The sequence below is a fragment of the Corapipo altera genome, unplaced genomic scaffold (assembly GCF_003945725.1).
Source record: "Corapipo altera isolate COAL_440 unplaced genomic scaffold, ASM394572v1 2, whole genome shotgun sequence".
Classification (NCBI taxonomy): domain Eukaryota; kingdom Metazoa; phylum Chordata; class Aves; order Passeriformes; family Pipridae; genus Corapipo; species Corapipo altera.
This window is the reverse complement of record NW_020884890.1, coordinates 1,826,111-1,841,026: the sequence shown is the minus strand read 5'-3', so window position 1 is coordinate 1,841,026 and position 14,916 is coordinate 1,826,111. Positions and strand designations below refer to the sequence as shown.

Sequence of the window (14,916 nt, the reverse complement as noted above, 5' to 3'; positions counted from 1 at the left end):
GGAAAAAGTCTGGGTATTTGGGTATTTCAAGAATTGGAGTGAACACTAAACTCTTTAAAACCATTCTCTTTTTATTTGCATCTTAATTATTCCTTCCAAGGCAGACTGCTTTAAGTGGAACTTTCACATTCTTTTCTATCTAGTTCGACAGTCTTTGGATGCCTGACAAGCAATGGTGACACTCCACATGAACTCAAGACAACAACTTAAAGCAGGTTTTTCCTATGGACCTAAAGCAAGTTTCAGGCAGTTAATATACACAACTGTTTTGTCTCAGCTTAAATCTAACCCATATGTCTTCCTCCAGTGAAAATGATGGCAAACTTTCATTGCCTTAAGCTCCTGCTAGAGCAAGGAATGGGAGTCAGTTCTTCAGTACACACCTCAAAGTTCCAATTTCTACATTGTCCTTGCTATACAAGGTAGGTTTCTAATTTAATGTTACGTGTTTAAAAGCTGATAAAAATCTCTATATAATTTCACTAGGCATTTCATGTGCTTTTGTTATTTAAGGGAAGTTAGCACAATGGATGATTAAGAATGTATGGGGTTTAGAAGTTTATTATAAAAAACAATTACATATGTCTACTGACTACAGAGTAGTCATCCACAAGTCACTGCAAGAGTAAAAATAAATTCTCTAAAACACTGCCGTATTAATTTAAACTTCTTTTTTAATCACACTGCAGTAGAACAAAATTCTACATTGTATCCACCATAGTAATAAACCAACTCATAATATTAAACAATAAAAGCTGGTGACAATAATCATCACATCAGCAGGAGCACTGCAGCCAGAAAGCCAAGATTCTGGTTTAAACCTTTCATAAGAAGAAATATTTCACAATACACACTGACAAATTGCATATAGCATTCCTACATAAATAGAAAGTAAAATTGAAAATCAGTGCCTTATTAATTAAAGTGTCAAGCAAAATACGCCTTACCTGAGTTATTCCACTGGGAGGGATCTTGTACGACTGCAGCTTTTGCTTCAGTAGCTCAGGATCACTGTGTCGGAATGGGCACCCTGACAGTAAAAAACAAGCAAGCTCACAAACAAGGCTGTTTACTCAGGAGTTAGTGCAGTAAGGCACTCAAGAGACCAGCTAAGCTGTTCCTAATTGCCTAACAGCTTATTAATAGGAAAGTTAATTACCCATGTGTACAACTGCTTCGGTTTTTTTTCTTTTCTCTAAATAATTACTCTACTGCAGAGTTATCAGGGTACCACAGGCTCAAGAGTTACATAAAATATCCCACCATAAACAGGCCACAATTCTCATTCACTGACAAGAAAAGAGTTTAAGTTAGTTCCTTACTAACAATGATATCACTGGTACATTTAATAATGGGAAAAAACCAGGAATATACAAGTAATTTAAAGCACAGTAAAAATACCTCTTTATAAATACCTTATACAGTTCCACCACCTAAATAACAGTGGAATTTTTTTGTTCCAGAATTAGTTTTGAGACACAGCTGAATGAATGACTTAGTACCAGCATAACACCAGTGAAGCCAGTGGTGGTTTTCCATGTTTAGTCACACAGAAGTAAGAGGCTTTAAAGTACCCTAGCAAACTTCAGAATTCCTGTACAGTTGAATTCATATCTCAGAACACCTCCAATTGGTCATTTCTTAAAGCATCTGTACATTTAAAGTCTCCTAGAACTGCATGACACAACATTTATAAAAAGAGAAGTTATCAAGTCTGATCTAATGAGAACAGTTCAAAACAACTAGGGTCTAGAAATTAAATACTTAATTTAAGAGACTACAGGATGGAGTAACTTCTCTTTAGCAGCCAAGGGATTCTGCTGTTTGCAAACATTTGGGATTTTTCCTTAAGGAACTCACCATGATAATCCCCTTGACTTGGTGGATTGGACATGATAATCTTCATGCAGCTGTATGGGGTATAATCAGTTCTCTTTCCTTCTTTCCCATAGCTGTGGCGAATGCTGTAAGCATATCCTTTGTCAAACTAAATAAAAATAGAAGAATAAATTTACATATTGTGCCAGTAATTCTATCTGATCTGCAAATAAAAATATGAAATAACAAAATAAATTTTCCAAACATACTCAAACTAGGAAAAATACAAATCTAGTTGCTTGCTGTTAGCTTTGTTTTTTATATTACACAAACTTGCATATGAACATATACGTGTTTTACAGACACATGGCAAGAGAAGGGTGTAACTGCATTGATTTAAAGTCTTTTCAGCTGATGCTGTAATGGCTTTAAAGATAAGATAATATAAATTTTGAAGCCCACTGTGTCAGTAAATGGAGAAAACATGGTAATTTAAAATCTTTCACAAATGTCCATAAATTGATTGCTTTATCAGGAAAAAAACCCCAGACATACAGATTTCTTTACTCAGGTTCATATTCTTGTTCTCCCAAAGTATAATGCTTCACCAATATTTTGCTTCAGCACTGAAGTTCAATTCATCAGATTCTAAAATGGAGCATTGTTTGCTGGTATGAAAAAGATTTTCTCTTTTGTCTACCAATAGACTACCATCTCCTCCTACAAAATGAAATCATCTAAAGTAATACAGATGTAATCAAATATTTATCTTAACAGCTGAACACAGAGCTACCAATATATCATTTTAGATAAGTCTTGTGCAGAACATTCAATTACACGAGTTCATGTTATTTTTTATATGGCAATAGGTGATATAAAACCTGTGGTAGACTCAGATTACTTAACATACAGATTCCATTAAGTTGCATTAAGACATCAAGGAACATTTGTTTGAATACCATATTTCTAGTCCTAAAAAACCACAAATATGATAAAATAATGAAGCATCATATTTAGAATCGCACATGCTCAGCCTCTCTTCGCCTCAAAAAAACCCTTGACAATATATAAAAGAACTCTTCTCTTGCTCAATTCCAAATGTTAGCATTAACCTTAAGTAAAATTCTGCACCTGAATCTAGACAATTCCCACAAGAATTTAAGTTTTCTTCTCAATAACCACTTCAAATTAATTTTTTACTCTGACTCTGGTATTTTACTAATAGAAGACAATGCAATATACTGAGCAAAATCATTCAGGCATGCAACTGGTAACAATACTACTGCAAGGATACTCTCATTTCTACAGATAAAAGAAGTTCCCTGTTTTGGCCTGATGATGTCCAAATAGTAATTCAGAATATTCAAATACCTATGAAATACCTTGACTAGCTAAAATACATCGAAAATAAAACAGAAATATAAGTGTATAAGTGTATTTTTCTTCATATAAAACACTCCAATTTTTTAAAAATATAGATACTCGAAAATCTGTAACTTAATATGCAAGTACATGATAAATGTATATAAAAATATACACAAACAGTGAGAATAAAATCCTAAATTGCACCTGATTTAAATGGTAAAAAAAAAAAACTTCTCCATCGAGATGCTGGTTATAATCAAGCCAATGCATAAAGATGGCTAATATTCAGCACTCATCCCAAATAAGTTTTAAGACATCCAAAGCTCTGAACAAACATTGACTTATTAGTCCTCACTGTGCATTTGACAAAGTGACTTTACTCTACTTTAAAAGATTTTTTTAAAAAGCAGGAAGGGGAAGAAAAGAAAGAGAGAAAACAGCATTTAGTCTTCCAGCATAGCCACAGGTAAAATCCAGCATTCCTATTTAGTCAACCTTTTTGCTCAGAAGATGAAAGAACTGCGTGATTGAATAGTAAATGAACACTACTTTTGATAGCAACAGAGCTGGGCTTACCATCTCTTCACTAGAAGGAAGAGCACAACTGAATGAGGATCTGCTCTAGGTGTGTAAATATACTCAAAAGGCCTGGGAGAAAGAGTTCCCCTCCCCTTCACGGGGCAGCAGCAGGGCCAAGTCCTGCTGAAAACCAGCAAATATCAAACAGAAAGACATATGTATTTTAATTTCTAACCCCTGCGTGAATCTGGTAAACTGAATATGGAATCTGTACTCTACCCAGAAGCTGTGGAATCTTTCCTCCTTTACAAAAGATGAATGAAAACACATTTCATTTGCTTAACAAAGGATATTTGAGCAAGCAATTAAATTAGACTAAATTATTTTTTTTCAAGGGAAAAGCAAATCCTGAATGCTTCAGGATGTAGTGCTTAGTTTCCCAGAAAATTAACACCCCTCTTTAACAGTTCTGTGTACTAAAAGCTTGAGCTGTACTTTTCACATCACTTGCCTTAATGCCCACAGAAATTACTTTTACTACCTAACTCATTACTTTATGGTGAGAAGCAGCTCTTGCGGTAAATAGAAACAACAGCTACACAATAACACAACACAGCCTTGGGACAGGTTGGATATTTTCTCCTTGCTTTCTTGTAATCCTGTTTGGTGCTCAAGAGTTTTTGCAGTGGCAGATGGCAGAGAATGACACAGCTACACAGTGCAAGTTGGCACAGGCATTTAGTTGCTTCACTAAGAGCTCTCTCATCCTTGTAGTTCAACTCTTCTTATCATTGATCAAGTAAACAGGACTTTAGCAGGGCCAGTATCTGACAGGCTGTGTGGTCATCCTCAGTGGGAACAAACCATGAATTGTGGCATTTCATTACAGAAAACACATCCTTTGGAACAGACCTCTCTGGGGAATTAACTCAATGATCAGCCTCATTCTTTCCTAATACTATCACTCTAGGATGTGCATAAACAAAAAAAAAGAAAAAGGGAGGAGCAACACCTTTTGCTAGCAAAAGCACCAAGGTAAAATTAGAAATATGCAGAAATAAGAAGGCCAAGGGATCTGTCCCTTCCTACTTACTCTAGCACCCCAAACCAAAATGGTTCCATTGAAACTCCTTAAACAAAATTAATAAATTATGCACAGCACATTTCATGCATGTAGGTGTTTGCAGGGTCATTCTAACTGCTTATAAATTGTTTGGTTTTGAACTATTTTGGAAAAACAGCTTAAGACCCTATAAAACTATTACTGTCTATTCTAACTGTAATCTACTATAAGGGCATTATAGCAAAAACCTGTAAAAGGTCAAACTCAAATTAAGTGATTTGAAAAATCCCAAAAATTTTTTTGTGATTTTTATAAGAAAAATCAGGTTCTTATTGAAGCCTCATATGAACTTGCTCAATAATAATAACGCTGCAGAAGCATGTACATTTCCCTAGTACTCTGTGTGACAGTTTCCACTAAGACAAAAGAAAACAATACAAACCGAAAAATTATTCTATTTTCATAGAAAAAACACGTATGCCTATACATCCCACCACAGTCTGTGCTAAACATCAGTGGAAACTTACTGCCAAAGTTACAATAAAACAGTAATATTAAAGCAACATCATTACACTATTGAGTATCTACATGTACTAGATCACCTACTGCTGGTCACACTTGACAGCAAGGATTCTCTGCAACTTTTTAACTCTATAGCCACATCTCAACTACCTCAGTTATTTCGCCTCTATGTAGCTCTCTGAGCTTTCCAAAATCTGCAATGCATTTATAATTTATGTGCTGGGTGGATGGGCCACAGCTTTGGCGAGGGAGAAAGTGATCAAGAAATATGTCTCGTTTAAGCAGTGAACAGGTTCACACTGAAGCCAGGAAGCTGAGGCAAAGACAGCCCTATCAAAAATTGTCACATCTTGGAATGTGCAAGCCTAGGCATTAGCAGCAGTGTGAACTTTTGTTTTAAAAGACTGCAAGTCAATTCTCCAAGGTTTAACCTGATCACTGAAGACAGCGTTTTTCAAGGACTTCTTTTTCCTTCAGGTATGGCTGTAGGATGAATGTGATGTCATCAGCAGTGCACTTCAGATCAGACAAGTGGGTAGTTTTGAGGTTTTATGCACCAGTATTTGCTGTAATGAACTGAGGTGTCCCCTGTACGGTACTGAATGTACCAATGATACTGTGTATCCTGATGGCACTGAGGCTTCTTACCCCTATAAGAAACTAAGCTCCTAGCACTGATTAGTAGGACAAAACCAATAGTCCAAAGTCAGAATGAAGGAGGCTTGTGGGACAGTTCACTGGGTATTGATAAGTGTACTGTAGAAAGGAACTTTCATTTTGCTGTTATGTGGTATATTCACAGGAGTATCAGAGTAAAGCAGATTCACTTGCCTAATAAATATTAGTTAAGACACACATACTGTATTAGGTAGCCTTCACTAGAATATATACAAATCATAAACTAAGCATAAATAAAAAGGGAGACATATATATACATATATGTGTGTGTGTGTGCATATGTGTGTGTCATGGTTTAGGAATGGTACTCCCCAATTCAGTTCTCCCAAAGAGACTCCAAACCACACTGCTGCTTGCTCCCCCTTTACCCTCCCTCTTCCCACTCTGGCAGAATGGAGTTGAGAATTGGAGGCACAAAAGGTGAAAGTCACAGGGTGAGATAAGAACAATTGACAGCAATGAGATACGAAAGCAAACAGTAACACACCAATACTAATAACATAAAGTGCAAGATAAAGAAATGATTTACACAGAAAACCTGCTGTGGTGGGTTGACCTTGGTTGGACGCCAGGTGCCCACCAAGCCACTCTATCACTTCCCTTCCCAACTCGACGGGGGGAGAGAATAAGATGTAAAACGACTTGTAGATTGGAATAAGCACTTTACTAAAGCAAAAGAGAAAATTTGCATGTGCCCAAGTGAAGAGGAAAATAACAAGGTTTATTCTCTACTTCCCATTAGCAAGCAGTGTTTGGTTATTTTCCTGGGAAGCAGGGCTTCTGCACATGGAGTAGTTGTTCCAGAAGGCAAACATTGTAAACAATGAATGCCTCCCCCGCTTCGTCCTCTTTTCATATCTGAGCTGAGGTCGTATGGTATGGAATATCCCTTTGCTTATTTTGGGTCATTTGGTCTCCTTGTGTCCCCTCTCAGGATCTTGCCCGTCCCTCCGTCTTCCCTCCTTTCAATGGGGTGTGCAGGGGGAGGAATGTCAAGAGACAGTGCTGATGCTGTGGGTGCTCTGTTCAGCAGTACCAAAACACTGGTATGTTATCAACACCCTTCTAGACACCAATGCAAAGCACAGCACTGTGAGGGCTGCTATAAGGAAATGAATTCCATGTCAGCCAGATAGCATACACTCACAACAAATACCAACTGGCTCCTCCCCACCGTGCTTTCTCCCAGCCTGAAACCACATCCTTCTTCTCGGGAGCAAGAGTTCCTTATTCCCACTCCTTGCAACGCCATGAGGTGGTATCAAACAACATCTGGGCCTTAGCCACATCCCCCTCCTGGCTACTGTAAAAAATTAACCATGTCCTGGCCAAACCAAGGACAATATGTGTATATATGTATAAGCTATAAATTTGCAATTGGTATAGCCTAATACCAGGTTACCATGTTCCAGATAGGAACTTAAGGAAATGCTATTTTCACATAAACGCATACAAGATCTTGAGATATGGAATGAGGATGTACATCAGATGGACCATTTGCCAGGTGTACATTCTCCTTTGAAGAAAAGTTTTCATCAAACAAAGTAGTGAAGGATGGGTCATGTGTGCCTCGGAATTATCAGTTTGATATAAATGAATACACTTCCAAAGGAGAACAACAAGAAACAACATTCCCAAGGCACTCCAGCCACTAAACAATAAGCATCATGTCATCACTGACAGTTACCTTCCTTATATCACTTGTCATATCTGCAGATTTGTATCTGGAAATAGAACTAGGTGCTCCGTAAATTCTGATATTCAGCATGCATATGAGGATGAAAAATAATTTGTTGACATGTCTTTCAAGCCCTGCACGCTTAGGTTCACACTTCCATGAAACTTTCAGTTAAAATTACTTTTGTATACTCATATAAGTTTTTATGCATCTTTTCCTTACAGTACTGGGATATTTATTTATTTGAAGTCTAACAACTGAGCAAAATGACTGCATTAATTTTGCCTAGCTTCTTGGTTGACCACCAGATTAGTTCCAACTCTGCAAAATTCAAAGAAATGGTTTAACACCTCTTTTTTTTGAACAGTCATTGGATAATTTCCTGTCTAAAACTGTCAGGCCTCCATAGATAACAGCGTCAAATTCATAAAATTATCACACATAGTTGCATATCTTCTGAAATAATTGGTTCACTTTTTCATTCATTTCCCAAGTAGTCACTCAAATCATTACGTTGACACTGCTTAGCTGGCATATCTTCATCCAAGTAATTTTTTTTTAAGTTCATTCTTAAAATAACCTCAACTTGAGAACATCAAGCACAGTTGTCATTTAGGAGCAAAAATAAATGCTTCTCTATCTACCAACAACAAAAATTTACCCTAAGTTATCCATCCATAGCACAATTTCTACCTTAACGGTACAGATCTGAGTCAGGAGCTAAATTTGAGCCGGAAAACTAGTAAGCTGTGTGGCAGTCAGCACAGACCAATTCACAGTAAGTACAAAAAACTTCTTCCCCTCCAATTTCAGTATTTCTAAACCTCATGAGGCAAGAACCACTTTGCCCTGGAGATGGCTTCATCTACCCCAAGGAAATCAGAAAATTTTTGATCAGTCAGACACGTTGTATACTACACACGAGTGTAAGCTGTGTGGCTGATGAACTAGCAAAAATACGACACTGTGGGGTTTTATTTACAGCAGTTTAAGCTTTTCTTAATATAACTTACCTAAGTACAATTTAGGTACACAATTTCCAAACATCTCTTGAACTCTGTCAGTCTTGGTGCCGTGACCACTTCTCTGGGGAGCCTGTCCCAGTGCCCAACCACCCTCTGGGTGAAAAATCTTTTTCTAATATCCAACATAAACCTCCCCTGACACAACTTCAGGCTGTTCCCTCGGGTCCTGTCACTGGTCACCACAGAGAAGAGATCACTGTCCGCCCCTCCTCTTCCCCTCATGAAGAGCCTTGGGGAACGCTTGTGACTAGCTTCCAGTTGGATGTAACTCATTCACCACCACTCTCTGGGCTCAGCCATCCAGTCAGTTTTTTACCCAGCAGTGTGTCCTAGTTAGAACAGCTGGGCCCAGTTCATCACTGGATGGGTGTAACCCAAAACTGTGTATTCTATAGCCTTCCATGCCATTTCCCAGAAACTGTTATCAATAGACCATTTACACCATCTGCCCAGAGCAGCCTGATTCCTCAGGCTATAAACTGGGTGTTAAGAGGCCTGCGAGATAGGAGGGTGTTTCTGTCCTCACACTCTTTTGTGGAATTCCCCGCCCTGAGGGAGGTACTGGGCATTCCTGCCTGAACTGGAGTATATATATAATCTTGGAGTCTTGGGACTTTTTTAACCACTTGCGGGATCCCAAGGGAGACTGCAAACCACCACTCTCGACTGGACTGCAATCACCACTCTTGACCAGACTGCAACAGATCTCTCACCAACAGGTTTTTTCCCTCTCCTTTTACTTTGGACTCAGGGGGCCAAAAGAACACCACTCTGTTCATGCCCCAGGGTGCTGGGTTATACATTTGCGTTTTGTGGGTTAAAACCAACTGTTTGTCTGTATAATCGTATTTAGTGTATTATTTTATTAAATTGTTATTCTGACTTATAAGTTCTCCTTTGAGTTGAGTTCATTTCCCCTGCCGATTTACCTTTAAACCAGTACACAGTGTCCCCACCCAAGCCATGAGTCTGAGTTTCTCCAGGAAAATGCTGGGGGAAATGGTGTCAAAGGCTTTACTAAATACTACGTAGACAACATCCACAGCTTTTCCCTCATCCTCTGAGTCACTTTGTCATAGAAGAAGATCTGGCTGAGTCAAGCAGGACCTGCCTTTCATAACCATATCCTTAGGTAAGAAAATAAATGTATTAGATGGTAATTAACACTGAACTGGCAGGGGGAACTTCTGCTGCTTTGTTTTTAAATAGAACACAATATTAAATTTAATTTTCAACAAGAATTGACACACTTGAATAAAGATGGCAATATTTGACAGCACCATAAGAGATATTGTGCTTTTCCTAAGTATCTATAAAAATATATTGGCACTTTCCTTCAAATAACAAATGAATACTGAAACCTGACTACTGTAAACATGTTTTACTTTCAACAGATTTCTGCAGACCACCTATACAGTTTCAAGGAACTATTAATGTTTAATATCAGAGAACAATCTTGAATTCTTTACTAAGTATTTACTCCCTAACAAACTTGTTTAGATAGTTTGACGAGATGAAAAAAAAAAGAATCTAATAAACAAGTTCTAAAGCAAGGAATCTCATTCAGTTAAATAAAAAAAAACCCTCCACTCTCCTGGTATTCCATGTAGACCAATGCCGTTCAGATTTTTCTGCTGATGTTTTTCAATCGGTTTTTCTCACATTTCAATATTCAAAGAAGTTAACAGATGTAATTTGAAAGTTTATCTTTCAGCAGAAGGTAAGGGGGAAAGTAAACGGGCTATTCATGTTATCAGAAGTGGCAGATAGAGAATAAGAGTCCCCAAAACAGTCAATGGCAAAGGAGAACACAGAAAGCATTATCACCAAGAGAGGTGTAAGAGCGTTAACGGATTGCAGAGTAGACAGAAATTTGGCATGCAGTACAACAAAAAATATCTAAGAAAGGGAAACAGAAGTAGAAGAGTAACTAATTGTTTGCATCTACAGGAATAAGATTCAGCTCCAGACATCTACATCCAGATGTCTCCCATTATTGTCAGTGGAGGTCAATGCAATCAGAGGAGTCTGGGGAGCAATTCCATTTGCCCTAACATAGGCAGCTAGGGGCTCATTAAATAAATTATTCCAGACCACAACACTATTGACTGTATAGGCTAGATCTCTATTGATCATAACGGCAGCTTATAATCCAAATGTTAAGAATATGTATACCAAGGAAAAATTCAAGAAAAGAAATTCAGTAAGTCTGTATTAAAACTTGGAGAAATCCTTCCTTATATGTATACCACAGCAGCATGTATCAGAAGTTTCCAGAGAAGATGCATGAAGACAGTCAAGGGACCCCTGCAAAGTCTAAAAACTGATTTCCTACTGCTTATTCGAGCTGTATCAATACTCGAAACAAGAATGCTCCCATATAATGTTCTGTAGTTTTATTTGAGCACAGTGAACATGTAACGTATTTACAGACTCATGTAGCTCATGATACTATGGCTATATGCTGTAGCATATACTGTAACCCAGACTAACATGTACAATAAAAACCTAAACATATGGGGAAAGAACAGGAAAGAAAATGGATGTCAGCGTGGAGACATGTCACTTTGTGAAGAATCCTGAAACGCATCCAGTTAGACTCTGATTATAAGACTAACCAGCAATAAAACGCAGGACTGGGACGTGAGGTTCAGGCTGCACGCTGACAGAGGGTTTATTATTCTCACTAGTCCATCACAACATCTTCGAGGATATGGATGAGAAGACAGCCTTTATCAGACCAGATACGTCTGCAACAGGCCAAATCTGGAATGGATTTTGGAAGAGATTTAGAGTAAAGCCCCTACTTTTGGTTCCAGCTCGTACCTGAGATACTTAGGATATGTGCTTCTTGAAAAATAGTCCAACATGTTACCATGTCCAATTGTTATCGTTTAACTCAATAGTCTGGCACAGCAGGCTCCTTCATTCTAGGGACAGTAGTTTTCCTCATAAGGAAGGAGAAAGAGCATACCAGAAATCAAAGCTATCTAAGTACCTATACTACAATTTGAAAATTTAGCAGGACATGAGGACTTCCCAGGTTGTTGGGACAGCAGAAGAAAAACTCACAAATGAGAGAAGGTCTGAGGAAAAATTGTTTTGGTCATTCCAGACAATCTCAATTAGAAGGACTTGCCACATTTTTAACAGGACTCTTGGCATTAAAACAACAGATGTTTCAAAGCACAGCACCAGAAATGAGCCCAAGTGAACAGTGCATATTGGCCTGCTCTTGAAGAGTGCTGCTCCTGGCAAGAGCTGCAATTCACCTTTGCTAGGATGTTCCCAAATACAAAGACCTCTACAGGATACTGGAATTAATCCAAGCAAGACTGGCTCATAATCCAGTATTTCAGTTCTACTCAGTACACCTGGCAGAGAGTCAAAGGATCTGAGCAAGCCCACCATAACAGTTGAAGTTCTCTGTCTATGCATCGTTTCCAAAGAGCAACCATGTCCAGACACAGTGGAAGACTTCATGTGCTCACAGAATTGTTTATATTTTACAAACTATTGAATTACATAGCAGTCCCTAAATATGCAATCTTTGAAGCAGAGACTGAAAAATTTTGAACACCTTTTGGACTACTTAAACCACAGAAGTGTTCTTCCCTTTTACAATCATGTACCTTGCACAAAGAGCTCATCTTAGCAAGCTGTCAATTTTGACTGATTATATATTATTGGATAACTTAATTAATTTTTTACTGCATCCCCTTGCAAGCATCCTTGTCGTGTTCTGATGTTATCAGGAATCCTTTACAGACTCTTATTTCCCAATCTATACACTGATCTGAATGACATCTGAAGCCAAGTTCAGCATTACATGACAAAAGGCACACAAAAGGCAAGGTGAGTCAAAACAACAAAGGCATGCCTTTTTCATTAACCATGAGATTGAGTGGTAAACAGCTGTTACCCTCAGGTTATAACCACCAAGCAGTCCTCTTCATTAGAAATCTATGACTGACCCAATCTAATCTGTAATAGGATACTGTAAAGTCCAAGAGATTCAATTTTACCCTAAGCCTCAGATTTCCAAAACCAGCAGCATCACTCAAAGAGATCCAGTGACTTGGATTGGAGAATATCCCTTCAACCAATCAAAGTGACAAAGTTGTCAAAATGTGATACAACTGTGGGAAAAAACCTTGCCTTTTACTGAAATATGGTTAAACTTCTTGGACAAGGATCAGTGACAGAACAGAAGGACATTAAGTCTCCATTCATAAAATGTTTCAAGATATCAGCAACTCCTCAGTATAAGTCCAGATTAAAACAAATTAATTTATTTTCTAGATAAATTGATCATTGGAAAAAAAGATCAAATAATTCTTAAAATAAAACTAGAAGGAGGTTGAGTAATTAATATATTTCCTCAGGCTGATAAGTATTCCTTAAGTGTACTCTAGAAACATGTAGACTTAACTTTTTTGATGCAGTAATAAAAGAATGACAAAAGGCATTAAAACACAAAACCACACATGGATAATTGATGTTTGTCAACCCCTATGAACATAGAGAGATATTAGCCTCTGTGTGATGATGCTAGATGTTGGAGCTCTCCAAACAGCATAGTTTGGCTCAAGATCGTTGGGATTCTCCCTGTAAAAACTCTGCTGTAAAAACAGATTTTTTCTTTATTAACAGCCCAATAAAAGACAAAATTACATTTTAAGATAATGATCAAGGAAAATAAAAGTGAAGAAAAGTAGATAGGAGCCCTTGCTGTCATAATAAAGAGAACTGTTTACATATAAGGAACATTTTATATTCTATCTTATGCAAAATGCACTATAATCAAGACATATTTGAACTCTAGACTGCAATTATGACAAAAGCCTTTCTGCGTTCGGCAGAAGAAAGCTTGTTTTAGAAATACACAAGACTATTTTCCTACCTTTTTTTTTTAAAACTTTTGTTAATTCATCATTAAAAGATTACTTGACTAAAAGATTACTTGACTGCAGGGAGAATGGGAACAGAAGAATAAAGAAGGTCTGGTTCACTGGCAGAAGTACTGCCTCAGAAGTAACACATAACTAATTTTATAGTGCCTGCTGTAAAGTTCTAAAACCAGGGAAATAATTCTGGTAACAAAGTACAAGAAGGAGTCCAACTACTGTAATTGCTTTTTTAAAAAAAATTTACTTAGAGTTTAACTAGTATTGCCCCAGTTCTCATGCTCCAAACCCAACTCCTTAAAGTAGATGAATCAGAAAAAGAAAATAACCTGGCATTTAAACGCAAAATTTGCCATAAAGACCACATGCTTCTGCTCCCTCATGTGCAGCAGGGAACCAAAAGAAAAGAAAAAGAAAACAAACAAACAAATGATATTTGAGGGACTTTGTGTTTTTCTCCTTTCTGAGTGGACTTAAAGAGAGATACAGGAAGCAGTAAAAGCTCAGAGCACACCGCATTATAAAGAATTCAGTGTCACAGCTAAATAGCATTGTACATTTGATACAAAATCAGAACATAAACTTCTTTCAAGAACCTCTATCATGTTGAAATACTTAAGCCCTATCATGGTAATTTCACTTTCCTACATCAATATACTAAATTTTTTAAACACAATTGTGCATAGAACAAATAATCTATGAGCTGTTTTGTCTTTATTCATGAGATTCAGCAGATTTTAAAGACGTGGCAGAATGTTAAATTAATTCTGAAAGTAAAAGTACATTTTTATTTACATTGTGCCTACTGTGGTATATCAGCAGAGTGCACATTTGATACAACATGCTGCTTTTCTGGATGACTGAATATGAAATACAGTCATAATTTACTGGCTGAATATAGACAGATGGAATATGACAGTTATATGATATTACAACAATTACACAGACATTATCAAACAAGAAGGCAAAGTATACAGGATTCTGGGATTTGCTTTGGAAGTCAGTTTATCTGAATGCTTAATAAAATAATTTAAAAATATTCTTACAAACAATTATTTCAAGATTGAGAAACTATTCTCAACTCAAACTTTTCTGTTCAAAAAGCAGAGGAACTCAACTGGAAGAGATCTGCTATGCAATTCAGCTTGCCATTCAGGTGATACAGATCAAAAGACTTGCATCTCAAAGCCAGTTATCCCCAGTCTTACTTGGGGTAAATAGCCAAAGAGCTTAAATACAATAACGGGTGGTGTGTGTGGCAACATATCACAGGTATTTTTCAGCAGATGGCAAGAGAGAGAGCTGTATGGTTAAGAAGATGTTCAAAAGAACCAGCTAAAG

At 37.4% G+C, this 14,916-nt stretch overlaps 1 protein-coding gene across 2 annotated transcripts in view; it reads right to left on the bottom strand.

Moving 5' to 3' along the window:
* Positions 1-14,916, bottom strand: part of PRIM2 (DNA primase subunit 2) — a 100,620-nt gene that overhangs the window by 12,496 nt on the left and 73,208 nt on the right. For both annotated transcript variants that reach the window (XM_027645057.1, XM_027645056.1), the window contains exons 10-11: positions 1,861-1,987; positions 948-1,030 (exon numbers count right to left, since the gene is read on the bottom strand). In XM_027645057.1, the coding sequence (XP_027500858.1) occupies positions 948-1,030; positions 1,861-1,987 (210 nt within the window). The remainder of the gene's footprint in view (positions 1-947; positions 1,031-1,860; positions 1,988-14,916) is intronic.